Genomic DNA, 27,141 nt, shown 5'->3' on the forward strand with positions numbered 1-27,141 from the left:
TCACCGGCGAAATACAAATGCTCATTAACTATGATGGCTCTGAATTGTAATTGAATTATATTATAACTTTTCCCTCCTACACCAAGAACGATTATAAGTTCCCATCCGGTGAACGGCGAAGCACTAACGTTAAATGTTAATAAAAAAAACGTTTTTCTTGTGTCATCATGGCTTGTCATCCACTGCCCGCGCCGTGGAAGGTGCAGGCTGTAGGGCAGGGCAACGGAATCACAGCACACCCGACCCTTTCTGATTGTGATTTACAGCAGCAAAAGATTAGAGAGCTTCAGGATTTTAGACGAGCTCCGGAACATCGCTTACTGCGGTCCGCATGTCACTACGTGGCCTGTGAGCAGAGCTAGAGGATGCGTAGTGGAGCCCCCCACGCTGTATTACGATCGGATCGTCACGGCGCGGGTTGGTGCGATATCAGTGACACCAATTTATTTCAAATGTTTCAGATGTATCGGTGAAAACAATGTAGGGTGTCCTCCGTTTATTACCATTATATGGCTCACAAATATTGACGGACATCACATGTCGTACGGAATGAAAGCCCTGCAATAGACTTCCACCATACCCCACACCACCTTATTTTTCCATGTTGTTACCGAATATGAAACACAGATACCACTTACCAGCAACCCCATCGGAACAAATACCCATTTGAGCACACTATGCGGAAAACAAAAGCCCGGCCCATGACAGCAATTAGCAGCATGCGTATGCCAACCCGTAACAACACCACACAGCGATGATCAACAACACACTTCAATGAAAATAAAGGACAAGAGGCCTTTTCCATAAATAGGTGTTTATAGACTTCTACGTCGTCATATAAAAAGATAGTTCATTTCTTATTATATTGCACACATACCAATATATTGTATCGATAAGATACTTAGAAATAGAAAGGTAAGAAACACCACCATTCATAACAATTATATGTTACCTACCCCATAAAACGGCATACATATAAAGTAAACGAAACCGTATAAATTTATGACTGCCACTTTCTTTCTATGTAACGTCAGATTTGCAAATCAGTATTGCACCACAAAAATATCGCATATGGGAGATTTACATTTAAATTATGCAACAATAAAAAAATATTAATTAGGAATGACAGTAGCCATGCTACACGGCTGTAATATCTGGCCCGGTTGAGATTCGTTCTTTTATCACAGAGGCGAGGTAGAAACTCCGTACATTAGGATAACTTCGTGCCATGACATATTTTGCGTTTCACTTGACTACTTCACTACGGACGCTACGTGGAATGACTTAGTGGATTTTCCGTAGATTTGATAGATTTGACACGGTAGACTTTCCGACCTTGAGGTGAATCGTGAAGCTCGCGAAGCAGTAGCGATGGATGCAAAAATAAGAAGTCATATATCGTTACGTTAAGCTCGTAATATCGCAAATGTCATTTGTTCGCTTTGGTCAATGATCATGATAAAAGGTCTAGTAAACAACTGCATTAAAACAAATGCATTTCAAGCTGTTAGTGATGTTGCTGACCTGGCATTCCCTGTTGCGGCACAGGAGCTCCTTGTGCCGGGATTCCCTGTTGTTGTGCCGGGATTCCGTGCTGTTGTGCCGGGATTCCGTGCTGTTGTGCCGGAATTCCGTGCTGTTGTGCCGGGATTCCATGTTGTTGTGAGGGAGCTGCCTGCTGTTGCACGGGAGCTCCATATTGTTGCTGGATAGGCGCTCCTTGCTGAGGCGGCGGGGCGCCGTATTGTTGTTGGCCAGGCACCACCTGCTGCGGCACAGGAGCTCCGTGCTGCTGTGGTGGAGCCCCGTACTGCTGCTGTGCGGGCACTCCGTGTTGTACGGGGACTCCCTGCTGGTACGTGCCCTGTTGCTGCTGGACAGGGACGCCCTGCTGCTGGAGCGGTATACCCTGCTGCTGGCTGGCGTACAACTGCTGCTGCTGCGGCTGTCCATGCTGCTGCTGCTGCTGCTGCTGCTGCTGCTGCTGCTGCTGCTGCGGCTGTCCATGCTGCTGCTGCTGGTGGTACGGCTGCGGCGGGTTTCCAATGGGCAGGCTCAGCTGCGGCTGGTCAGGGTGTGCCTCAGGATGGTCGTCATGGTGCTCCTCCGACTCGTGGTGGTCCTGCTCACCCTGAAAATATAATACATCGACTAAGTACAGCAGCCTGAAATACTTCACACAACACTTTAAGTAACAGGAATGGCCTCAACCGTTTTTACGACGCAAAACTGGACGTGATATCAAATAAAACTGATTCCAAGAGGTTACATGTTATCGCAGCTAACATGGTCCGCACGTATCATATGGCAAAGTGTAAACACGCACGAAATATATCTGTATTTGACAAAACTTGGCGAGGAATAATAGTTCAATCAAGAAACCACAGGAACTCAAATTTTCCCATGGCTATGCGGATACATCACAATTACACGTGAAAGTGGCAGCCGATCGGTGCAGAGGGCGCCACTGTCTGGTCAAAAGCACCCGCAAAATGTTGCTGAACAAATGCATGCCATCTAGCTAACTCAGTGATCATGAATCATCAGATAACCAATGATAAAGCCCCAACCCGCACCACCACCACCCCACGCACACCCACAGTTCCCGCACTCCTAACGAAAACAGCGGGCACTGTGTAGTCAGGGGTTTAGGGCCATTCAGTAAGGCTGGACCGGGACGTGGACAGAGGACCCGAGCCAGCGCGACTCACCAGTTCCTGCTCACGGTGGTGAGCGTACTCATCAAACTCTTTCTGTTCAAACTCGTGCTCGCGGTCCGGAATGCCCTCCCAGCCCTGGTCGTGTTTGTAGTCCTCGTGTTTAGTACTGGCCATAAACTCTTCCAAACTGCCGGCGAAACAGACGCAGGACGGTCAGTGAGAGGTCAAAAGTGGATAAGGCCGTAAGTAGCAAGAACGCTAAAACACATCAATGTCCGTCAGCTCAAGAGAACAGTGAAATACGTCCTGTCACTACCAGAGCAGGGCACTGAAATACGTGGCTGTCAGCTGTCAGTTGTCACTAGCTTAACCCTCGCCCTGGCAGGGGGGGGGGGGGGTCGATGCAACCCCCCCTAAGGTTTTTCGAAGATAGCGCGCCGCCAAATTTGGCACAGCCTATGGGGCAACCTTTTTACATATGACCTGAAAATTTCAGGTCCGGGTGGCCTTGGGTCAGGTCACCAGGTCAGAAAAACCGGTACAAGGTCATGGTCAAATTTCAATTTTCTTTTTGCACCTGTCCAACTCACAGTTTTTCACTGATTTCCTTCAAACTTTCAGGATGTGCTAAGTTCACCGAGTTGTATAACATATAGTTCGGGTTTTTTGAGGTCACTGACCTGAGGTCAGTTAGAGGTCATTACGTCGTAATGTTAAGCCTATGGGAAAATACTAAATTCGGAAAATACTGGAGATATCCGCTTCGTTCTATCATTTTTGTGCTTTGAAACCACAGTACTTAACAGCAGGTCACTTGGTGCTTCTTTGTTTGGTGTACTTATCCATGGGTCAGGTCAAATGAGGTCAACTGAGGTCAAATGACGTTTTTGCCAATAACTTGGCACATAATGACGCTAGAGCTTAAAAATGGTACCATTGTGTTCCTGGTGATCAGCCGAATCGAATGATATACGATATGGCGCAATTTGGTTAACTTGAACTTAATTTATTAATTTAAGTTTACTTAAAATTTAAGAAAAACTTTAAGTACATTTAAGCAAGCTAAACAGTAAATCATTCGACGCGCCTTGACGTGCTGAGTTCACTGGTGCTTTTCTTTTTGCTATATCTTAATTAGATCAAAAGTTATAAGCGAAAAACTTTTGACCTGTTTTTAGCGAAATTTTTACATTTATACCCCCTAAAACCCCCCTAAATATTGACCTAGAGCAACCAAATTTGCACAGAGGCTAGAACTCCAGGGGGCCCACCTACCTACCAAATTTGGTGTTTCTAGGTGCCATAGGAGCCAATCGCGAGGGGGGGTCGCATCGACCCCCCCCCCCCCCTGCCAGGCCGTGTTATGAAAAATGCCCTGCCAGGGCGAGGGTTAAACATAGAAATACGCGGCTGATGCCCATGGAACAGCTGCTGATCTCCAATGGAACACCGAAAGACAAGGCCGTCATGACTTCTAGATGGCGCTATACGACGTCAGGGTCGTCACTAGCAGGGCACTTAAACTACTCGATCAAAGTCAGCGATCTATCTTGGCGTGCACTGAAAGACAAGTTCATTTCTGTTTATTCCATTAAATGTGAACAGGTAAGAGTAGAAAAACAAACGGCAATAACTAGAAGCTGAGCAAGTACGCTCAGACATTTATCACGTCGTAATGCAAATGAGAAATACTCCGCCAAGTAAATGTTCGGCACATCAATAGCAGAATTAAATTATTTTTACATATTATTTGGAAGAACACAGCGTAAGCTTCCTGATCAAACGGTGTTTAGGAGAGCCCCCGACGCCGCTTACCTAATTGAGTCCAATGTCGCTTACCCCGAGTTGCAATGCCGCTCACCTGATAAGCCCGTCCTGGTCCGTGTCCACCTCCTTGTAGGTGGTCTCGCGCATCTGGTTCATCTCCTCCTCCCGCTCGCGCGGGTCCGCGTCACTGCTGTTGTACAACTTGTCCAGCTCGCTCTTGAAGAGCGCCATCGTCTCCACCGGGTCCAGCTGCTCGTTACCGTCCACGTCTGCGGAAAGGCATGGCGTCAGAGAGGGGGCATCAGTGCACGGCAAAAAGAACGGAACGGGGCATCAAAACAGGGGAAAGCCAGGACATTGTAATTAAGTGCCATGGCGTCAGGACAGGAAGGATTCAGTAAAGGGCAGAAAATCAGAAAGGAACAGCGTCGGGGCTGGGAAGAGAAACAACGGAATAGCGTCAGTGAAGGGCGGAGAAACGGAGCAAGACGGCGTCAGTACAGGGCAGTGAATCAGAACAGGACGGTGACAGGGCGGGGGAGAGAAACAGAACAGGGCGGAGTCAGGACAGGACAGTGTCAGGACGTCTGGACAGAGTTAAGGCAGGACAAGGCACGGTATGGTAGCATGAGGGAGGGAGAGTCGGGGCAGACCACAGAACAAACGAGGGACGGGCTAGGGCAACAAAATCCCCTATCTCATGCAGCTACACAATTCAGCCTAGCCGTCTTACGAAAAATAACTAAAACGTTTATGAACTCGTTTATTTATCGACGAAAAACTTGCAAACCATCTTCAATGCCTCGTAGCGCCTCTACCCATACTTCCAGCGCGTTTCACCCTAGCCCGAGAAGCTGCTCACCGTGCATCCTGAAGAAGGTTTCCGGGTCGAAGCCGTCCTTGTCCATGTGATCCTGCTCCTCCCACACCTCCTCCAGCTGGTCCTCGCTGAGGGGGTGGTGCACCTGACGAGGAACACGCCGGGGAGGAAGCGTCATTCACAGATCCCGACACTGAACCTTGGCTGGTCACAGCGCTCGGAGAGTAACATATTACACAGATTGCACAACTGCAAACACCTGCGATCATTCTTTATAGTTCCAACGCCTATTCAATTTAATTTCTGTTCGTGAATTTAGGTCATATACCCGCAACTACATATGGGTATGTAGACTATAGACTACAATTGAATTTACATTGACAGGGATATTGCTTAGTGCTCACCTTTTCATGTTGTTTGTGCGTCTTCACCTCCTCTTCATGTTTCTTCTCGGCCTCTTCTCGGTGCTGTTTGTCCATCTTCTTTAACTCCCGGGTACGGTTAAACTCCTTCTCCATTTCATACTTCTTGAACTCCTCATGTCGCTTGCGATCCAACTCTTCAAGGTCGTGAGCAGTCTTGATAAAAAAGACGATTACATTTGAGGAAGGAAATCACGGTCCTGACTGCTGTTTCTTATCCAGATTCGCATTTATTTTAGTATTTAAAGTGAATATTAAAAAATAGTCTCAAAATAATTCACGTAACCCACTACAAGACATTATTCAAATATGGTATTTATAATTGAAAAAAAATATTTTGTTTCTACTGATAGTGTTATAATTGTCATAGATATGGAAAAAGAAAGCCAATATACTTCAAAAATCATGGAAACTACAAAAAAATTGATTGCATTGACGCCACCGATTTTAGTTTATTGGTTTTCTACTCTTTCGTTAGAGACTATCCTTAACTTTGAATCAATTTCACCAATAAGGATATTCTGAGAAAATCAATGTGAGTACCGCTTCGGCAAGACATAATATCCTATCATCAACCCGAGTGTCCCTGGTAACGGTATTATCTGGTGTTGTGCCGGGCTGGACGGGAACATCAGGAGCATTAAATCACCGGGCTGGACAGGGAGCGGCTGCGCTCTACCGGTGCGCCTACCTTTCTGACCAGTCGGCGCAGGTCCTCCTCCCGGAATGTGTGCGGGTTCCGGTGCTCCAGGTGCAGCGGCTCCTTGATGGCCTCGCGGTCCAGCCCGTTGGACAGCTCGTACGCCTCGGTGGCCTTTCGCCGCAGCCGCTCCAGCTCTATCCGCTTCAGTTCGTCCAGTCGGGAGCGGATGGACGGGTCGACCACGTGCAGCTTGTCGGCCACCGCGCCCGACTTTGGGGGAGGGGAGGAGAGTCAGACCAAAGTCCGCTGCATTCCCCGCGGATTGTTTAAAAGACGCCTATGGTTTCCTCCCTCATGCGAAACAAGATATCCCACTTGTTCATGATTTCATCTTTTGTGTGGACGACGAATGGCGTCTTTTTTATGAGGAGACAAAACATGAACTGATGGATATTTATCGATGAATGCGTAGGGCCAATACGAACATAAATATCCACTTAACAAATTGCAATTATCAAATGCATTCTCTCTGCATTCTCTTATCAAATGGTCATGCGTGCAACCATTGGCATTCTCTCTAAATTCGATTACACATCTAACCGACATCAAACCGCTGCTACTCTCGGGTAAAAAAAAAAAACTCCGTCCGTCGCGCATCGTGTGGTCATTCAAAAGATCGTAGTAAATGATCGCAAGATCTATGATAGCAAGATAGCAGGTAGATAGGTCAGTAAAACGGCTTTCAGTCACCGCAGCCATCAATCCGATTTCCCCGGTTTCTCCACGTGCGAAGTCAGTCATTCTACGTGGCCTCCCGCCGTGACGTGACCTCGTGCTAGTCCACGTGTCCCTGCGGCGCTGCACTCCGGTCCGGTCCGGTGCCGACGAGTGTGACATTTAGGGTGACAGCTACCGTCACTGCGCAAAGGCTTGCACCCGGCCGAACGAGCCCGGGGCAAGCCTGCCCACCAACGTAGCCCGGTGGCCAGCCTGCCCGCCAGCCGCCCAATGTATCGTGAAAGACCGATTCAAAGTCACAGTTAGAGACGCTGGTTAAATAAGTGATAACGACTTTAAGACTTTAGAAGGTATCACTGCAAAAAGAACAAACCACCCTCCGGTCCTTCAAAGCGTCAAAAGTCGCGATAAAAGATTTTGATAACTATCGATGATACTTAGCCGGTAGATGGGGTCTGGTCTTACGAGCAGTCAGCGATGGACCAAGTCACCCTCCCCCTGCTGACTGATTTATTGGGGTTTTACGGCTCTCCGCTTGTTCGTACGTTTACCGACTCTGTCGGTCGTCTCTAGTATATAATCCTATATATAATCCTTCAGACAATAATTGGACCGTCCGCTGACAAACCGCATGGGTCAGCAAAGGGACAATTCCCGCCCCGTCTGTCTAAACACCGGACTTTTATGACACCAAGGGCCGGCCCTCGTGGTGGTGCCATAAACAACCGGTTTGCAAACTGAAGTGTCTCACTCGATTCCGAGTTACTGCCGCAAGAGATAGGAGAGAGCCGCTGCCTCATGCACCGTGGGGTCGCACTCGCAGTGAAATATGACATTGAAAGCGCACCTTCTCGGTTATTACCATTAAAAAAATGATGTAGGGGCAGTGGAGTCCGCAAATACTCGCACGGTCCCAAACGCCTCACATGTCCAAAAGCCAGGATAACAGCATAGCAGCTGCTTACAGGGTAAAGAATCGGCAATAATAACTATCACCGAACGCCGATGACCGACCGACACCATGTGTCGTGTGTCGAACAATAGGAGCAGCGTGGCTTCATCTCCATCTCAAATGAGCTCACACTTCATCTCAGTTGCACCATTCATTCTAAAACTAAAACCTGAAAAGTAAATTATGTATAATGATTCGGTCACTTACCTTTATTTCTTGTTCTGTCGCATTATCAAGTATAACTTTAAACTGAGGATCCTCTTCTAGTACTTTGACGATCTCTTCTAAGTAGCTTCTGTACTCCAAGCCCAGAGTCTGCGAGCGAAAGATCCAAAGCAAGGTAAGAAAATCAAGGTGTTTTAAAATCAGCGATAGATAAGCGGCATTGCGTTCCGATGGTCTCCGAGCACTGTATTCCCCGTCTCGACGTAAAATAAATAACTGTTGTGTTCCGAGATGAACACGAAAAAGGCGAACATGCCAAAATGACAGCTTTTGGTGAACGCTGGCCGTCAAAGACTACCGTCGCCAAAGTAAGTGGATAACGATAGGGCTGGATACCCCGACACATCAACACCGATGGAGGCTGGAGACAATTAGCTCTCTACAGACGAAAAGAAGCGGACATCAATGCATCCACCTCTCATTCTTTCATTGTGCTTTCCCTACCGTAGGTGTCGGTTGGGTGTCGGCTGAGACAGGCCATTGGACCGAGCTGCGATCATTGTGCCACATTTACAAAGGCTCAATGACTTGTCACAAATTTCGTCAAGAGTTAAAATTTCAGATTCAGAACTCCCATGACATTGAAACAATATAAGAGCATAGAAACAAATACCTAGCCAAAATATCATTATATTTCCTATAAGATACCTAAAAAAAGTTTATGCAATTAGCAAAACGCATCCATTACTCATCTCATTTCAACCCCACATTTTAAGTACCACGCTTTCAATAAGCAGACTATCTTTAAATATAACCATCCTGCTTATTAAATGTTACTGTCATATCTTCTCAGCAGGCATATACATAAACACTTCACGTAGGTCACAAATCTGCATTACTTTGTGCATCACACATAACAACTGCGATTTGACTTACAGCCTCATTGAGGTTTGGGTCATCATCTGGGGCTGGTTTGGGCTCTGGCTGCTTTCTTGGAGGAGGGGCAACTACACTGCAGGTGAATGCCAGGAGTGCAGAGGCAGATATTACCCAGTGGAATCTTGCCATGTTGACCTGAAAAACAAGCAGTCAGCACATGTAAAATGAATGAGTAATGCATTCAAACAAATACAGCAGAACATATAGTTTGGTGAATGAGGTCACCAATACTGGGTCAGGTCACAGAGGTCCAGTCACTAAGGGTCACAATATGAAGTATGAACCAATTATACTAGGGCCATGTGATACATGTTGTATGGTAAGTTTTACATTTCAAATTCAATGATGTAGGTTAGGCGACCATTGGGGTCAGTTAAGGTTACTGATTCTGGTGTAGGTCAGGTCAAGGTGGTAAAGGGTTCGAAGCGCGACGGGCGCTTGACGTGTAGGGGCCTCCTGACAGGTATGGTTGCGGTTGGTGGCAGGCCGTAGCCAGGCGAAGTCAGTAGGGGACTGGCCGTGCGCGGCAATGTATGCACGTTAAACTTTGGACTCCAAATTCTGCCATAGAACCGGCGATCGGAGGTAGAGAGCAGTATGAACGCAACAAGCTTCGCTCTGTCCTTGTCAATCCTTCCATTCAAAAGGTTCTGACTAAATAAAAAAAAAATCCTGAAAGTGTCTAGCACAGTACAGTGGCGGATCCAGGAAAACTCCAAGGGGGGGGGGGGCATGAATCGAAGTGGTGCCCCTACCTATACCCAAAATTAAAAACTCAGCGGATTTCGGCCACTTCAATTTGATGGTGCCCTATTTTCACTTTTTTATTTTTCTATTTTTGTGTGTGTGTGTTGCCCCTGGTGAGCCTATGGTGCCCCTGCTAGACCGCAAGTGCCCCTGACAGGTTTGTGGTGCCTCTGGAAGGACTGTGGTGCCCCTGACAAGCCTGAAGTGCCAAAGACAGGCCCGCAGTGCCCCTGACAGGCCCATGGTGCCCTTGCGAGGCCGGTGATGCCCCTTCTAGGCCGGTAGTGCCCCTGGCAGGCCTGTGATACCCCTGCTAGGCCGCCGGTGTCCCTGGGCCCTGACAGAACGGTGGTGCCATTGACAAGCCTGAAATGTCCCCGACAGGCATGTGGTGCCCCTGACCGGCCCAAGGTGCCCCTGCGAGGCCAGTGATGCCCCTGACAGGCCTGTGGTGCCCCTGGAAGGACTGTGGTGCCTCTGGGCCCTGACAGGACTGTGGTGCCACTGACAAGCCTGAGGTGTCCCGACAGGCACGTGGTGCCCCTGACGGGCCTAAGGTGCCGCTGCGAGGCCTGTGGTGCCTCTGCGAGGCCGGTGGTGCCCCTGCGAGGCCTGTGGTGCCTCTGGCAGGCCTGTGATGCCCCTGCTAGGTCTTTGGTGCCCCTGGCAGGCCTGTGGTGCTCCTGGAAGGACTGTGGTGCCCCTGGGGTCTGACAAGCCTGAGGTGCCCCTGACAGGCCTGTGGTGCCCCTGGTGGGCCTGTGGACCCCTGCCGTGATGGTTCATGGCCCCCATGGCCCCCCTGGATCCGCCACTGGCACAGTACGTAACATAAAGGTCAAGATAGGGGACAGCAGAGGGTCATCAGGGAGGACGACTGTGAAAACAGGGCGCCTGGGGTGATTTGATCAAGGTTCGTGAAATCTACACATGACGTTTGCCATATAGAAGGCCCATGAAGCGGGAGAAGTTCCAAATGTCACGTGACTAATATGCCCTCCGGCGCCCTGTTTTCACCGGCGTCCAGGCACGTAGCTAGGATTTGGCCAAGGGAGGGGCGGAGGAATCCCGGGGGCCTCCTTTCTACAGAGGGTCTCCTCCCTAAAGGGGCCTCCTTTCTACAGAGGGTCTCATGCCTACATAATTACATATACAACATAATGCAGACTTTTGTTCAGCTTTCATATGGCCAGCGCACTGGTATGTTTCTTTATTCTTACCGCTGTCGCGGTAAGAAACATACGCATATCACAAGTCTCCGAGTGGCATGGTAACTGGCAAAAAAAAAAAAACTCGGGCGCCGGCGGCGGCGGCCGGACCGCAGCAGGAGGGGGAGGATCTGCGAGGAATGGGTGGATACTGGATGACGGTCAGAGTAACACTTGATGTATTATCATATATCGTTCAAGTATTCCGGGCGGGCTCTGAAAGACTCTGAATCGGGCGGGGGCCTTTTTGGCCCCCGTCAGAACTCGAAAAGCACGCATCGTAGCGACAAACGGTAACGGCGTTTGATAGTTCGTTGAACGACTTACAACTTTTGTAAACAACTTTTTTGGGTCAGGTCAATATTGAGGTCGCCAGAGGTCATAACAATTAACATGGTTTATAACGACCTACATAGATAGGTCAACTTCAAAATCTGACCTAGGAAGGTCACGCTGGCTACCAATCGGCGCGTCATGACCAGGCGAACGGTTTTGTACACTAACAACTATTTAGCCCCATCATGTCGTGATTTATTGGCTAAAAACTGTTGATGACCTTACCTCACCTCAGATGATCCTTGCCGGTGCCCCTGTCAGTAAATGCCACTGGGTGCTTACCGATAAGATAATCTGACGTAATTCAGAAAGAATTGGGTGGTTTTGACTCGTTTTCTCGAAGCAGGACACAGTTCATTATATTTTCCAATAGGCTTGTCACGATTCTGACCTGACTGACGTCTGCAAGATTGAAACTATACGGTTATCAATTTTTTATGTGTGAATGATGCCACGTTTACTTGCTGTAAGTAAAACATGGTTTCGTTAGTAAATTTTCCTAGGTCCAGGTGGTTTGCTTCATTTACGCCGTAGATGAAACAAACAATCGATGGATAGGTATATATTAATTTCCCGGTCAAATAAATTATTATGAGTTGTGCGAAGCATGGCTATGGGAATATCACCACGGTCTGATAAATGGTTTGGGTAATTGCATCCATCGTAAAAATACCAACACAGCCACAGAGGGCTTCCTCTCTACACATTGCCTCTTATCTACAGAGGGCCTCCTCTCTGCTGAGGGTGTCTTTCTCTCCAGAGGGCCTCCTTTACAGAGGGCATCCTCTCTACAGAGGGCATCCTCTCTACAGAGGGCCTCCTCTCTAGTCTCTACAGGGACCTCCTCTCTACAGAGGGCTTCCTATCTATGTAGGGCCTCCTCTCTTCAGAGTCTCGTCTCTACACAGGACCTCCTCTATACCGAGGACCTCATCTCTGCAAAGGGCCTCCTCTCTTCAGAGGGCCTTCACTCTACTGAGGGCCTCCTACCTACAGAGGACCTCCTTTCTACTGAGGGAGTCCTCCTCTACAAAGGGCCTCCTCTCTTCAGACGATCTCCTCTCTACAGAGGGCCTGCTCTCTACAGAGGGCTTCCTTTTTACAGAGTGCCTCTTTTTTTACAGAGGGCCTCTTTTTTACAGAGGGCCTCCTTTTTGCAGAGGGCCTCCCCTCTACAGGGGGTCTCCTCTCTAAGGGGGCCTCCTCTCTACACAGGGCCTCCTACCCACAGAGGGCCTCCTCTCTACTGAGGAGTCAGAGGGGCCTTAGCGGTCAGACACAGACACTAGTGGTTATTCACAGGAGATGAGAAGGGCCCTAGCTGTCACTTGTCAGGCTGGTCAGAGGGCCCTGATTGTTCTGACGTCATGTTTTAGATTCCCGGGTGAATTTCGTTCGCCTCCGACGTGATTTTGGCCGGCCCACGTTGGATTCAGGCCGAAAGGATTCAGGCCAACGTGGGCTTCGGGGGGCCTCCTGAAAACCCCAAGGGAGGGGCGGGCGCCCCCTCCGCCCCCCCCCCTTGGCTACGTCCCTGCCGGCGTCCATCAGGGAGGACAACCTGATGGTGCACCCAATAGGTGGAACCAAGGGTGTACTCTCCTGCCTTTCAAAATTACAAAAAGTGGACACTTACGCTAGCGCTGTCAGCACTGTGGGCATTCTAATTAAACAACAAATGCAGTAATCCCACCAATCAGCGTAAGACAATAATTAATGCTGATTCGCTGATGAGCTAGTGACAATTTTGGGGGCCATGAAAAAGCAAGTGTGACACCTGCTTTACTACTATCCTCAAACCAAAACTGGTAAATCAAACTGAAACTGTTATATCTAAGCCCTGTTGCTGTGACCAAGGTCCATCAGCACACATATCAACCAACAAATGATATGCTCATATCACGGAATATAATATATAGGTATAGCAGGTCAACGACAGACTTGTTTGTTTGTTTGTTTGTTTGTTTTGTTGGGTTGGGCCCTTTCGGTCGACAAGACCATTGCAGAGCCGGAAGGATGATAGGAATTAGGGGGAGACATTGGTCTGGGCAGGCACCCTAGTGAGTCGCCGGGGCTGAGCCCTTCCAGAGGACAGGCCACCCAGCCCCAAGGCACTCACTGCACCCGGCTACGGGGTGCTCTCCCTCAGGAGCAGCGGTGCCGCTCCAAGGGAGCAGCCCGCATGAAATAAAGTTGCCTGTCCAGCCCGGAGAGTGGTTGCGGCGTGGAGGAGAAGGATTTCAGTATCCTGAGGATAGAAGCACGGAAAGGTCAAAACGACAGACTATGCCTTGGACTATATATTCCGTGCTCATACTTACGATAACCCCGCAATGCTAATACGCGGGCCCTCCTGACAAAAAGCTCTAAAACAAGCGAGCAGTGACACCGATTGTTTTCAAATAGCATTTCATTTGCACGTCGACAGATCAGCTGTTTTATTATTTTATATCGGAACTATTTGACATGTCCGCCATAGAAACGTTGAATGATCATTTATATCTAATATAACATATTTTAAAGAATACAACAGGAATCAACTGCCTTTTATCAATTACATGTATATATTTAGGCTTATTCTAGCTAAAAAAAGTCCGGTGAAAAATGAAAATCAAGCCAGTATTTGAAGAAAAAATAAATCAAAGTAAACTTATGACAATTTTGTCGGGTAATAAAAGTTACAATCTGGTAGCTTCATATTTGCTACCATTTTAGGCGCTCCTTTCCCTTTCCCCTTATTCCTTCATACTTTTGCTGTGTTTTTGCTTTTTATGCTGTCTAAGTAGAGTATCTTTGCCTTTTTTACCACTTTTTTAATTTCAATAAGTTAAGAATCAATTCTCACCAACATATTAAAAAGAAACAAAACAAAATAAATAACACTTATGCGAAGGGTTCTATTGGAAAGGAAATAAGAAGCATCAAATGTTACAATAATGGCGCATCTATGCCAAATATCTACGCAGAAATATTCGATTTCTCCTCTTCATTTCTCTGATTTCTAAACACAGCAGTTCAAGTTAGAGAGAAAATGGGCGGAGGGTTGACAGTTCAAAACCGAAGAGATTTGTAGTCCTACTTTCACTTGTTATTCGGAACAGTCGAACCATTTTTTAATGTTTGCCATCATAATGAAAATAATATCAAAGTGACGATGCTTGCATTTTGAGTGTCAAAAAGTGAAGGCAAACTATCATGCGGAATTATATGGTTAAAACTTGAAGAAAGTTATTTAGACTTCAAAAGGTGAATATTCCTTAAGTTACATGGAAAGGCAGCAGTTTGAATATGCAGGCTAATCTAACACATTTCTACTCAAAGTGTTATCTAGAGGTGGCTGTCCGGAAGAGGAGGCCGCAGGGCACATTTTCATTATGGCAACAGATTGTGTTACATAGTCAAATAATTTAAAAGCTAGAAGAATTTGAATTAATATTTTTAAAAAGTGCTGCAATTTGTTTTGCGGTCCCAAAATACGTACCTTCTATTTACCTCCCTGGGGCCTGGAACGTCCACCTTTCTAGAGTGCGTTGATGTAGGTGCTGATGCCTGATTATATGTATAGTTGCAGATCCAAAATTCAGAAAGAATGTTGCAGTCTGCAGATGCTGTGGGGTCACTCATACCCCTGAAAAAGTATTGTTAAAAATCTTGGATTTTGATTCTTAACATACTGCTGAGTGCTGTGGAAGTTACATTGAATCTTGCCTAATAAACTGTGTTTAGTTTTCATTTGTTTAAGACAAACAGATTTTCATCAATTTTGGGTGCTACCAGCCATGAGGGGCACTTTTGTCTCAATGGGCCATTTCAGTAGGCGGAACTATGGTCAAGCGTACCCATTTTCGGGAACGCATTTTCGTTCCCATGTTTGGGAACGATAAACCCAAATATGGGAACGCCATGTAGGCATTATTTAAAACAAGAAAAAGAACCGTTAAATGACGTCCAAAAAATATAAAACGATCGTGAACTGCCTGATATTTGTCTCAATATTGTTGGGAAAGAGTTTGATATTGTAAGGTCCATCGTAGTTTCAAATCGTTCCCCTATTTCTAAAGCAGTCCATCATCCGGGCCGCGAGCCCAAATTTGGGAACGCTCTCGTACACTGGCGCTGCAAGCGTTCCTTATTATGGGAACGGCGTACCCAAAATTGGGAACGATTTCACCGACGCCTTTCAGGGGCTCTTTTCATTAACAAGCATCACGTCCAACGCCGCAAATTATTGTTAACGCAACAATCATCAGATGACCTTTCCGGCAAGACCGTCGCATGTTTCGCCCGGCCTTCTGCGCTTTTATTCCCGTCGATCTCGCAGCGGGCACGCCCCCCTCTGCAGGATTACGTAATTCACAACGCTGAGCGATGTTCAACAAGGTCTTCCATACCTATATCCACCGTCCGTGCCGAGGGTGGAGACATGTCAAGCACCTGTCTGTTTATCACCGATAGTTGACGAGTACAAGGAAGTATCCAAAAATGGGAACGATGAATATGTTTGTTACACCCTCAAAACACCTAGTCCCAATGAAAATCTAGTTTTTTCCTTTCTTAATGATTGTAAGTGGCAAAAGGCCTGGTAGGATGGGCACGAGGGATGATCGAAATCAGCATATAAATTATAAATAAGCCACGCAGAGCGACCTATATAAGAGAAATTCCCCCAAAACGATCCTGCTTAGAAACACGGAAGACAAAAACCACGCTCATGGCGCTCCTTATAACACAACGCTAAACAGCTAGCATCCAAGTAAAATATGTCTTTCCGGGCTGATAAAATACAGCTGAATAATTTTCGACCACTTAAACTGAGTTTACAACAGTAGTTCGGTAAAATCATGCACGTTGTACGCGGTTGTCCGCCTCGACACCAAATGTCAACAATATTACCTCGGGACTGTCCGCGTGTTCGCTTGCATATGTCAGCATCGGGTGTCGCTAGTATGAAACTTCATAACCAGGCGAAAATTATTATACTTGACCTCAAAATGTAAAAAACGCTTCATTTTCCTTAAAATTGCATGTTAAATGTAGTGTAACCCATGTTTTCACCATTCCGTCATTTCAAAAAATCATTAAAATATCATTCGACGGTCAATTTCCTTGTTCAACGGTCAGATTAAAGATAATTTTATAGAGACTTAGTAGATACTTAAATTAGCGTGCACTTTTTTGAGACGTGATGCACTAATGAGTTTTAGTGGGCGAACGGCCGAAAAATTACCTTCCGTTCTCATAAATGGGAACGCCCGTTCCCATATTTGGGAACTCCGTTCCCAAAAATGGGAACGTTCCTATATTTGGGTACTCATGACCATAGTTCCACCTACTGATTTGCATTTGCCTCAAATAGTCAAATGCCCCCTTGGATCTGCCAATGGATACCACTGAACTCTAGGGGGATACCTATGTAATATGTATGTGATCCACTTCACACTTGCCTATCACTGAACACTTAGAACTGGTAGGTGCTATTCATAGCATGAGTAATGTTTACTTACCTGGTTGGGTTCCTGTCTCAAGCTTGCTGTAAGTGGGAAGGTATATGCCAATCTATGTTTTATATAAGGCATTGCTCCCAAAAGTTGAAGTAAGCAAGAATAAAGCTTACTTTTGCATCAAAGCTGTTTCAGTTTGTAAGCCCCTTAACCCTCGCCGGACCTATTGGTTTTCTACATACGCGCCGGCCGAGGGGGGGGGGGGGCGGGTACGACCCCCCCTCGCCGTTTCGCCCCTGGTGGAGCTAGCGCGTCGCGGAAAAAAACGAGCGTGTGCGCCGTTACGAGACGCAGAGATTGGTACCCGATTTTAAGGTCCTAGGTCAACCGGTGACCTCTGAGGTCAGGTCAAGTGCCCCAAGGTACGGTTCAGTTTTTGGTGAATAACTTCGCAAAAAACGGCCGCAGAGCGCCGATTTTGGCAGCATCGTGTTCGTCTCGCTCAGGCGCGTCGAATGATATACTTTTTGTCCGGGTCAGGTCAACTTGGGGTGTTGACCTCAGGTCAAGGTCAGGTCAGCACCCCCAGGTCACGAAGTTGGTCGAAAGGGGTCATGTCGCATATCATTCGATTCGGCAGGTCTTCCTGAGTCCATTGGTGGCTTTCCCGACTCGCTAGCTCAATTTGATCAAGAGTTATTGACGAAAAACTAATATGACCTTGATGACGTCATAAATGACGTCACGCAAGGTCAACATTGCAAAAGTGACGCATCTAACCTTGCAAGGAGTGCATAAAATCACGATTCTGTGTGCTTGAGATAGTTGGAGATCGTTCCCGGCGCCAGAATAGCAGTTTTCATTTTTCCCCATTGACTTATAATGGTGAGGTCACGAAAATGACCTGACCTCATATGACCTTTAGGAAAAATCCGAGATATACAAGTTGTGGAACTCATAATGGATACTAGATCCTGCAAGTTTCATTTCCCTGTGACATCTCCTCTGGCAGTGAGGGCGTTGCGAAGTTGCGACATCTGAAGACCGTGCAGAGGTTCACTTATGACGTCATAGGTCAGTGACCTGACCTGACCCAAAAATGCGGTTGGTGTCAAAAGATGCGGCTTGGATCAAAGGTCAGGTATGCCAAGTTTCAGCTCTCTATCGCCAGCGTGTTCGGAGCTATCGCGAAAAAACCCTATGGGGGGGGCGGCACCCGCCCCCCCCCCCCTCGGCCGGCGAGGGTTAACCCTATTCCTGGCAGGGGGGGGGGCCTCAGGAGCCCCCCCCCCGAGGTTTTTTGGTTATTTCTCCCAAACGCGTTGAGCTAGGAAGCTCAAATTTTCTGACTTTTCCTAAAAGGCTTCTACGCAACATGTCTGAAAATTTTGAGTTGATCTGACCTCAGGTCAGGTCACCAGAGGCGGTTTGGTGACCCTACCTCAGAAAAGTTTGCAATCACGCCAGAGCTAGAGTTTTTGACCGATCAATTTCTTCTCTTCAGGCTTTAGTTAGGGTACCAGTATGTGCAATTTGTATATCTCGGAATTTTGATATCGGTGACCTAAGGTCAGGTCAGTTTCGCGACCTCCCCATTATAAGTCGATGGGGGAAAAATCAACTCCCTGTTTTTACCACTAAAACGGGTCGGAATGGCCCCATATACCATACATGACTTCATATACGATCAGCCTCCACTACCTTGAGGTCTGTTTTGCTGTTGGGCAGCTGTGAGGTCATGTGACGTCATCAAAGGTCACCAAAGGTTTTTGGCCAATAACTCCGTACAGGAACAAGATACAGACGCGTGGATGGTCTCATTGTGTTCAGCTCGTCAAGACGCATCGAATGATATACATGATGACCTCGAGGTCACATGACCTGAGGTCAACCTTTGACCTTGACCTTTCGAGGTCAACATATATATCATTCGATGCGGATTGACGAGAGAGGATCACGATGATGCCCTTAGTTTGTTCCTATCTTGACTAATTCGAAAGTTATTCGAGAAAAACTCTCCATATCTAGCGCCGCCATTTTGACTTTTTCGACCCCTGTGACGTCATCTTTGACCTGACCTGAAAATGACCTTAGTAAAAATTGTAGATCTTGACCGTGCGTATCCGATGCCGTTTACCGTTTGTCGCTGCGATGTGTAGTTTTTGAGATCTGAAGGGGGGGGCCGAATCGCCCCCCCCCCCGCCAGTTTCTTGTCCCGGCGGAGCCCGCCAGGAATAGGGTTAAACAAGTAGGTACCTAGCTTGTTTTCATTTTGTTATTCTAAAGAGACAAAGGAACATTTATCTTGTACATTTTGCTTATTGAAATTAGCAAATGGGCAGTTGGCAGCTTGTAAGCTAATGTTGGCCCTTAGTTATGTACTTTATAGGAGTTTTGTTAACCTGTATGGAACATTGCCAAATCAAAATATATATTGGGCCATATTTTTATAGCTCTGATAGTCTTTCAGTGTCCCTCATCACACCCTCCCTTTTGATAAATCTGCTTTTGGGCTTAGACATGTACATGCATGGAAAGCTTATTTGTCAAATTGTTATGCTTGGTCAATTTAGTTTACCTCATATGCATTGCCTCCACGGGAGGCTGTGTTTCTGCTCATGTCAGCTGCATTTGTGTGTTTGACCCCTGTGTCACTGTTGACCAGAGCTGCAGCTTCTGTTCCAGCAGGTAATGTGAGCCGCTTTCCCAGCCCGGAACACTGAACCAGTCGCCACAGTCACCACAGGGTACCCTCTGTTCCAGCAGGTAATGTGAGCCGCTGTCCCAGCCCGGAGCACTGAACCAGTCGCCACCATGAGCTCGCTGGAGGCGGAGGCACGCGAAGACCGCGAGCGGGCGGCCATCGTGGCCCGCTACGACCGCGGTCACGCGCCCGGCGCCGCCATCGACGCCTGGGAGGACCCCAAGCTGGAGATCTACCATGTCACAGACCGATACGGCTTCATACAGTACGTGACATAATGGGGACAAAGGGGAGGGGCTGCGGAACTGGAGACTTAGTGGTGCCCTCCACTATTTCCACCTGTTGTCTATGACTAATGGTTTGATGACCAACTCGGTTCGAGCAGCTGGCTCATAGTGTGTAACACTTTCTTTTGCTTGCGTACATCTCCCCAGTTGTTGGCTGCTGTCGTTTCCTTCCGGACTGACATGCCTGCTGGTATTGCTGGTTAGGGACGAGTGGTCTGTGTCCCGTCCACGTGCTCAGCCGTCTCTGTCGTGTCCTTCCACAGCGACAGCCGCCTGCCGGACTCGCTGTCCGTTCAGGAGAAGAAGCAGCACGCCCACGAGATGGAGCGTGTCAAAAAGTGGCTGGACATGCTCAAGGACCCGGACTACGAGCGGCGACACGAGCAGAAGTGGGCGTCCCGCATCTACAAGGGCATCCCTCAGCGGGTGCGTGGCCAGGCGTGGCTGCGTTTGCTGCGCGTGGAGCAGCAGCTGCAGCGGCACCCCGGCCTCTACGACAAGCTGCGCCACGAGGCGCGCCTCTGGTCGCCGGACGCGCGACAGATCGACCTGGATGTGAACCGCACGTTCCGTGACCACACCATGTTCAGGGAGCGGTACGGCATCAAGCAGCAGGCGCTGTTCCACGTGCTCGGTAAGTACGGCCCGGGCCGCCGACCAGACGGGCGTGGCGACCGAACACGGAAGGAAACCGAATCGTGATCGAGAGATAATGAGAGGAAGGATTTGGAGATACGGGTGCCGCACGCCACGAGAGAGGGTTTATCTCACTGCTATTTTACCTGGTGGCGTGACAGTAGTTTGGACTCCTATGACGTCATTATTTGGGTGTGCCGGGGTGTCTCCAGATAATTATCTGCAGTGGCTCGACAGTAGTTCTGATCACCGTATGAAGTCATGCGCTGCGGTGTATCCCGGCGGTGGCTCGGTGGTAGTTTCTGGTCAGTACTGTATGAGTCATTAATCGGCTGTGTGCGCTGTGTCTCCCGTCAGTGGCGTACTCTTTGTACAACTCGGAGCTGGGCTACTGCCAGGGCATGTCTCAGATCGCCGCGCTGCTGCTCATGTTCATGGACGAGGAGCAAGCCTTCTGGGCGCTATCCGTCCTAATGACGGGCGAGCTCTACAGGATGCACGGTGAGCAGCGTCGAAACAAACTCGAAACTTTCAATGTTTTTCTGTTTGTAGTGCTTTCTTTGGAACTGTGGTTAGAGTCATTTTTAACTATTTTTCCATTAATTGTCGTTATATTATAAGTTTGGTTTGATTGCGTCGGTGTGTCTGGACAGTGAGTTGGTTTGGTGATTCAAATTTAAAGGGTTCTTCCATTTTCCATTTTCAGGTCTCTTTATCCATGGTTTTCCGAAGCTTCTCAGGCTACAGGCACATCATGATAAAATCATGAAGAAGTACCTGCCCAAGCTGAAGAAGCACCTTGACAAGCATGGCATCGACACCAGCATCTACACACTGAAGTGGTTCTTTCAATGTTTCCTAGACAGGGTACGATTTCACTGCATGTTAATCAAGTATTTCGCTGACTTATGGATATCAATATTTGCGCATGCACGTGTTTTTATTTTAGTGCCTGCGTATCAGATGCTGGCAATAATTTTCTCGATACAGTTGGCAGTGGGCTCGTAACTCACTGAAGGAGACACACTTAGTACGTATTTTGACGCACGACTTATCCATGAATCAAGCTAAATCCGTGACCTATCAAACACGTATCTTTCGTGACCTGCACTGGCGTCAAGTGTTTGACCCACTGGTGGTCCGCTGTTCCCGGCGTTTGATCCACCCTTTGTCCCGCTACATCCGGCCCTTCTCACCAGTGCCCGTTGTATGTCCCCTTCTCGGATCGCCCCGTGTCTCTTATTTGTCCCACCGGTATCGCTTTATGCCCAGTGCTTGAGCCTCCTCTGTCCCTGTGCCCTGTATCCCTCCCTCCCGCGTCGCCCCCTGTCCTGCATCTCTCCTTCCCGTGCCCCGTATCTGCCCCTCCCTGTGTCACCAAATACCGTGTAACACCGTTTGTGCCTTGTGGCACCCCGTGCTCGCTCCAGGTGCCGTTTCCACTGGCGCTCCGCCTGTGGGACGCCTACCTGCTCGAGGGCGAGGTCGTGCTCACCGCCGGAGCCTACATGATTATGAGGATGCACAGGAAGACGCTGCTTCGGCTACCCATGGAGGACATTCTCGACTTTTTGCAGGTGAGATACACGAGATGTGGCGCATTTTAAATGGATTGGATAGTCACTGATGGGGATGGATATTGGATAACGGTATTAGATGGATTGGCGAGGATAAAGGTTTAAAGGGATTGACGCCATGTCTATCACAAAGCATAGTTGGAAGTGAAACATTTGTCATCACTTCCCCCCCCCAAAAAAAAACCTTGCTGGATCCGTCGGCTGGCGGTCGGGTACAGTGGTAGCAGCGGAGGTATCGGATTACATTCTGTGTGGTGCCCTATTTGTCCGCCATGTGCGAACGACGCTGCTTGCTATGCAGCATTGGACTCAATTGATGGATATTAATGCGCATGTGCACCCCACATACGTGCAGAGTTGTGCTGCAAAGTCTGCAGTGTGCAATTTGGAACCGGCTGCTGCACCAAGTCGCTGTTATATAGATGCTGACGTGTCCCCTGCCCGGCTCGGACAGGCGCGGCTGCCGCGGGATTTCCTCTACGACGAGGACACTGCCATTCACGAGCTGACGCGGTGTATGTCCGAGCTGCGGTCCGGCAAACTGGACCGCGCGGGCCAGCCGACGGACGTGGAGCTACCGCGGAGACCGCTGGGCCTGCCGCCGCGGCCCGCCCGCGCCGCCCCCGCCCCCGCCACCGCCAACGCTGTGCCGCTGGCCGACGCCGACTCAGACTCTTCGCCGACAGCGGACCAGGCGTCACCACCGCCGGCGACCCGGGTATCCATCCGGAGCCGGCCCTCGTCCCCGACCGCCCCGGCGACACCGGTGGGCGTTATCCCGGCGCCGGTGCCGCCGCCGTCCCCGCCCCCGGCCTCCCCGCCGCCCCTGCTGCGCTCGGACGGCGCTAACGGAGTGGTACGCCCGGCCGACCCGCTGCCCTGGAGCACGGACGGCATGTACCGACGGGCCGAGGCCGAGCAGCGGGCACGGCGGACCGCCGGCAGCGCGCGGCACAAGTCAGCCGAGGCCGGCGCCGGAGACGGCTGGGCGGCCTCCGTGGAGAGGCGGCGGCGCTCCGAGGGTCGGCACAGCGGCGGCGGAGACGGAGGCGATAGGCGAGGTGAGTCGCAGCGGGCTGTGTGAACGTCGGTTGATACTCCACAGTGTGTTTGTTTCGTGTCAGTAGTTAGACTGGTGTTGAAAGTGGAGTGCTATTGTGGTGTGAGGTGGTGGGACAGACCGTTCAGAGTAAGTCTGCGAGGGCACGATCTCAGAGCCGTCTCGGAAGAAGCCGATGTGCCAGCCAGTGCAACCTACCTCGGCTTGGCACTCGGTGACGGGTTTCACTGGCGTATTTAGCAAAGGATGTTGATAGGTGGCAACTTCTGGTTATGCCTGCACTTGAGAGTCAACCTGGTTCACTTGTATGCTAGTTTTGTGCCATGAGTTTGCCTGTTAATAACTTAGGCACGGAAATGTGATGCGTCATGCATATTGTACATGTTTTATGTATAGCAGCCACGCACACCTAAGTTTTGCGGCATGTGGTCTGAATCATCTGGTGTCGAAATGCCCGTGTAACTAGTACTTAATCGCATGTTTCTACTACAGCAGCGATGTATGCGGAAAAGATCTCACAAACAGACCTCCCGTAGGGCTAGGTGAGTTCGGCTGTGAGGTGGGTTTGTCTCGATGGAGTCCTATTTGTCATATCTGGCTTGTCTGGGCGTCAGTGTCTTATTGTGTTGGTGTGGGTAGTGGTTGCGGTGTTTTGCCGCTGGTTCGTCTTGGTTTTGGTGGTTCGTTCTCCGCTTCCCATAGAGTAGCACACGTGTGCTGTGAGGGTTATTGGTTCTCCTGTTTGGATGGTAGGACAGGTCCGTTCAGGAAGTATGAGTTCAGTGAAGGAGCGGGCTGTGCAGTGGATCCCTCGCCTCTCTGCCGGTTGTGGCGCTGTGTCTGTCCCCTCCGACCGCGTGTGACCCTCTCACGCGCTCTGACTATCGCCTGTCCTCTGACCGCGCCGCGGCGCTCCGCCAGTGCGGCCGGGCACCTGGTACCGCCAGGACTCGTCCATTTCGTACCGGTACAGTGACCCCACCACACTGGCGTGCTACCACTACCAGAGCAGCAGCAGCCGGGGCAGCGGGCCGCCGCCGGGCCGGCGCGCGCCACCGGCCTCTCCGCTCGGTACTGAGCCGCCGCGGCCGCGCGCCGCCGCCGCCTCCTCCGCCCACGTGCGTGCCCGGCTGTCTGTGTGTCTGTGTGCGTGCCGTGCCGCGCTTCCCTGCCCTGTGCCAGCCGCCGTCCGTCTGTGGCTTACCCCGATCAGCCCGTGTGCCGCTCCGTTACAGTGGTTTGTGCTTTTACAGCTCGGAACCAGTGAGCATGAGACTGACGGAATTTTTGGTTGGTGGCTTTTGTTTTTTCCCATACCCTGACCATACGCTGTTTTGTGGAGATCGCAGCATGGTAGTGTTTTGTCCGTGCCTGCTCGACCTGTGATGATTGCCAGCTTCGGAAGTGCATTCACTCCATTCGTTGGTCAATCGAGTTGCAAGAGGGTTCGCCTACATGATTCTTTTAGATGGCCAGACTGCACAGTGCACATACCTATTTTGTTAAATATTCCGGTTTCGTTTGGCTTGTACGCGTGTGGTCATTTTATTTTGTTGTACTTGACTGCTGTTTTCTTCTCATAGCGCGCTTATTTTGAATCGCTATTCAGCCAACCTCGTCCGCTACGCACAGTACGAATTTTACCATGTACTTCATCAATCTAAACAGTTGCTTCATTTATTACGGTTTCAACTATATAACAGAATGTGACATGTTCTTTGTTCAGCGGCAGCGGTTGAAGCCAGCTATAATAATACAGTTAGCTAACATTCCCAATGGAATCCTTGCGAGTGAATTCGACCGTTCCGGCAACATTTTCTCTGGCGAGCAGCCAGTAAAACTCAACCCGCATAGCTATCTATACATAGATTGTCTCACGCCTACGTGAGATAATGGGAAGGTCTGTTCACGTTGTGCAGTGTCTGTTCAACACTGCAGGCGCCCTGTCCCTGCAGCGCTCCCCACTCTGTGTCTCCGCCCTGACTCTCTCCCGGTGTCCCACAGGCGCGGCTCATGCGCGTCACGCCGGTGTAGACCCGGTCTGGGCGCCGGTGACGCCGGCCTCCAACGGACTGCGCCGGCCCGGCCACCTGAGCCTGACCCAGCTGAGCGGCGACGAGCCGGGCAGTCCGCCCACCTCGCCGCCGGGCACCGTCTCCATCTACGTGTCCGGGTCCGGCGGCTCCGGCCGCCGCTCGCCGTCGGGTTCGCTGGGTAGCTCGTCTCGCCTCTCCCTGCGCTGGTCGGGCTCGTCAGTGACCAGCTCGCTGGAGCGTTCCGGGCCGCGCAGTCGGGTGTCGGTCTCGCCGGCCGGCGCGACTCTGGTCACCATCGGGCCGGCCGGGACGGACAGTCCGCCGCCGGCGCGTCGTGTCCGCCGGGTGCCCATCCTTCTAGAGGCGTCCGGCGTTGAGCTGAGATAGGCCGGCCGGCGCGCCCGTCTCTGTGATACGCCGCGGCAGGTGTCGGAGCGTCCACCGCCGGCGTGGGACCCACCGCGCCGCGTGCAGGGCGCCCTGGACAGCAGGGCTCGTCTGAGTACAAAGTGATATTAGCGTTACCGCCCCGGGCGTGTGTGTGGACATCTGTGATGTCGGCTGGGAAGCGTGGTTGTGTGTCAGGATTGCAGAGTGGACTGGGTGGCAGTGCCCGCTGTTTATGAACGGGCCATTGGCCTGCCGTCGATGAACGGGCTAGTGTCTGTTGTTTCTGCTGCGTCCGCGACCGTCGGACACGATCGGTGGTCAGTTGTCGCTCAAGACTCTCATCGGTACCGGTGACATTGTTTTCAGGGCTATATTTGATTATCTGTGTGCTTTTCGCATCGTTTTCCGCTTGTGCACTTTCCATATTCCGTCATGAGGTCTCAAATGAGTGTATCCTTGTCCATAATAATCATACTACCAAGCTCGTATTTATTGATCCATATATCCTGTTATCGCTTGCCCGCTCTGTCCTGACGGCTGTGCCGTCCCGTGCCGCGCGTCCCGCGCTCTGTTGTCGCCCGGGCCGCCGTCGGACCCTAGCGTCATCTGGCGCCGCCGCGGCAGACCGCACGGGACCACCCGACGGAGGTCCGGTCCGGGCCCGTGGCGCCACCTCTGCGGCCGCCCGTCCTGTTATCACTGGCTCTGGGAGCCGGGTAAGCAACCCCTTCCTCCTGTAATCGCTCAGTGAACAAAGGGTGCGTTATGTTCGCAGCAGCTGACAGTCATGGCGGACATGCAGCTTGTTATTGGGTGAAATTAGTCAGTTGCGTCGATGAATTACGCACAATGATTATCGAGATATGTTATTTTTGTATATTATTTTATAGAGCGACCTGCGCGGATATCCATCGGTTGGCCGGACACCTGGTGGCCCAGCATGCCATTGACACTCGCGTTATGTGTCATTATAATGCAATCAATATAAATGTTCCTGCGAAGCTTTACTTCATGTGAATGTTTCGTGGTAACGGCACGTGTTGACGCGATTGTGAAGAATGAGGGGATTGGGAGCGTGATGGTTTAATTGCCTTCGCCACCGACATCTACATCGTGAAAGATAGCACGTGTCCAGCCGCGTTTCAGCTTGTGGCATCCAGAACCCGCCCCGCTCACTGCTCGCAATGAACCACAGAAAGCCACAGAGTCCGGTTCGTCGCGATATATTGACATTACACACACAGTACACACTGGTCGCTGGTCTGCCACGCTGCGCCTACCCAACGCCCGACCCACGCGCCGTCACCCAGTCTCACTTGATGTTCATCTTCTTCAGGTCGGGGGTGGTGTTTAGTACCACCAGGCCAGACTGGTACGCCTGGGAACACAGACAACCACGCCGTCAGCTTCAATGACAATTAGAAACGACAGACTGGGCCGTGTTGATTGCCATAGGCGATCCACTATAATGAAATGTTTCCACAAATCTGACCAGCGAAATCACATATGAAAATAACGTGTTATCCTCGTGATCTCAAGTGAATGACATGATCTACAATGTTCCTTTGAAACCATTGAGACCTTTCCGCACAACATTGTATTAGTACCTTAAC

At 49.9% G+C, this 27,141-nt stretch overlaps 2 protein-coding genes across 5 annotated transcripts; one reads left to right on the plus strand and one right to left on the minus strand.

Moving 5' to 3' along the window:
• Nucleotides 1-481: 481 nt before the first annotated feature.
• LOC122366976 (nucleobindin-2-like) lies at nt 482-14,070 on the minus strand. Of its 2 annotated transcripts, none has more exons than XM_043339702.1 (9): nt 13,719-14,070; nt 9,104-9,241; nt 8,210-8,317; nt 6,361-6,582; nt 5,652-5,825; nt 5,290-5,392; nt 4,522-4,696; nt 2,712-2,847; nt 482-2,131 (listed from the first exon to the last, which is right to left on the minus strand). In XM_043339702.1, exons 2-9 carry the CDS (start codon nt 9,233-9,235, stop codon nt 1,508-1,510), a joined length of 1,674 nt encoding a protein of 557 aa, XP_043195637.1. In that variant the 5' UTR covers nt 9,236-9,241; nt 13,719-14,070; the 3' UTR covers nt 482-1,507. The 2 variants fall into 2 exon arrangements, with proteins under 2 accessions (XP_043195637.1, XP_043195647.1); XM_043339712.1 differs by having other exon boundaries at nt 13,747-13,767.
• Nucleotides 14,071-14,382: 312 nt separating this feature from the next.
• On the plus strand, nt 14,383-26,540 carry LOC122366569 (USP6 N-terminal-like protein). 3 transcript variants are annotated; one of them, XM_043338966.1, is made up of 8 exons: nt 14,383-14,643; nt 19,605-19,807; nt 20,093-20,463; nt 20,823-20,966; nt 21,172-21,332; nt 21,896-22,042; nt 22,497-23,103; nt 25,107-26,540. In XM_043338966.1, the coding sequence occupies exons 2-8, from the start codon at nt 19,653-19,655 to the stop codon at nt 25,523-25,525; spliced, it is 2,004 nt and encodes a 667-aa protein (XP_043194901.1). In that variant the 5' UTR covers nt 14,383-14,643; nt 19,605-19,652; the 3' UTR covers nt 25,526-26,540. The 3 variants fall into 3 exon arrangements, with proteins under 3 accessions (XP_043194901.1, XP_043194908.1, XP_043194916.1); XM_043338973.1 differs by having other exon boundaries at nt 14,386-14,643; nt 19,602-19,807; XM_043338981.1 differs by having other exon boundaries at nt 14,393-14,643; nt 19,602-19,807; nt 24,024-26,540.
• The last annotated feature ends 601 nt before the right edge of the window (nt 26,541-27,141 follow it).

The sequence above is a fragment of the Amphibalanus amphitrite genome, unplaced genomic scaffold (assembly GCF_019059575.1).
Source record: "Amphibalanus amphitrite isolate SeventyFive unplaced genomic scaffold, NRLGWU_Aamphi_draft 000030F_arrow, whole genome shotgun sequence".
NCBI classification, from domain to species: Eukaryota; Metazoa; Arthropoda; class Thecostraca; order Balanomorpha; family Balanidae; genus Amphibalanus; species Amphibalanus amphitrite.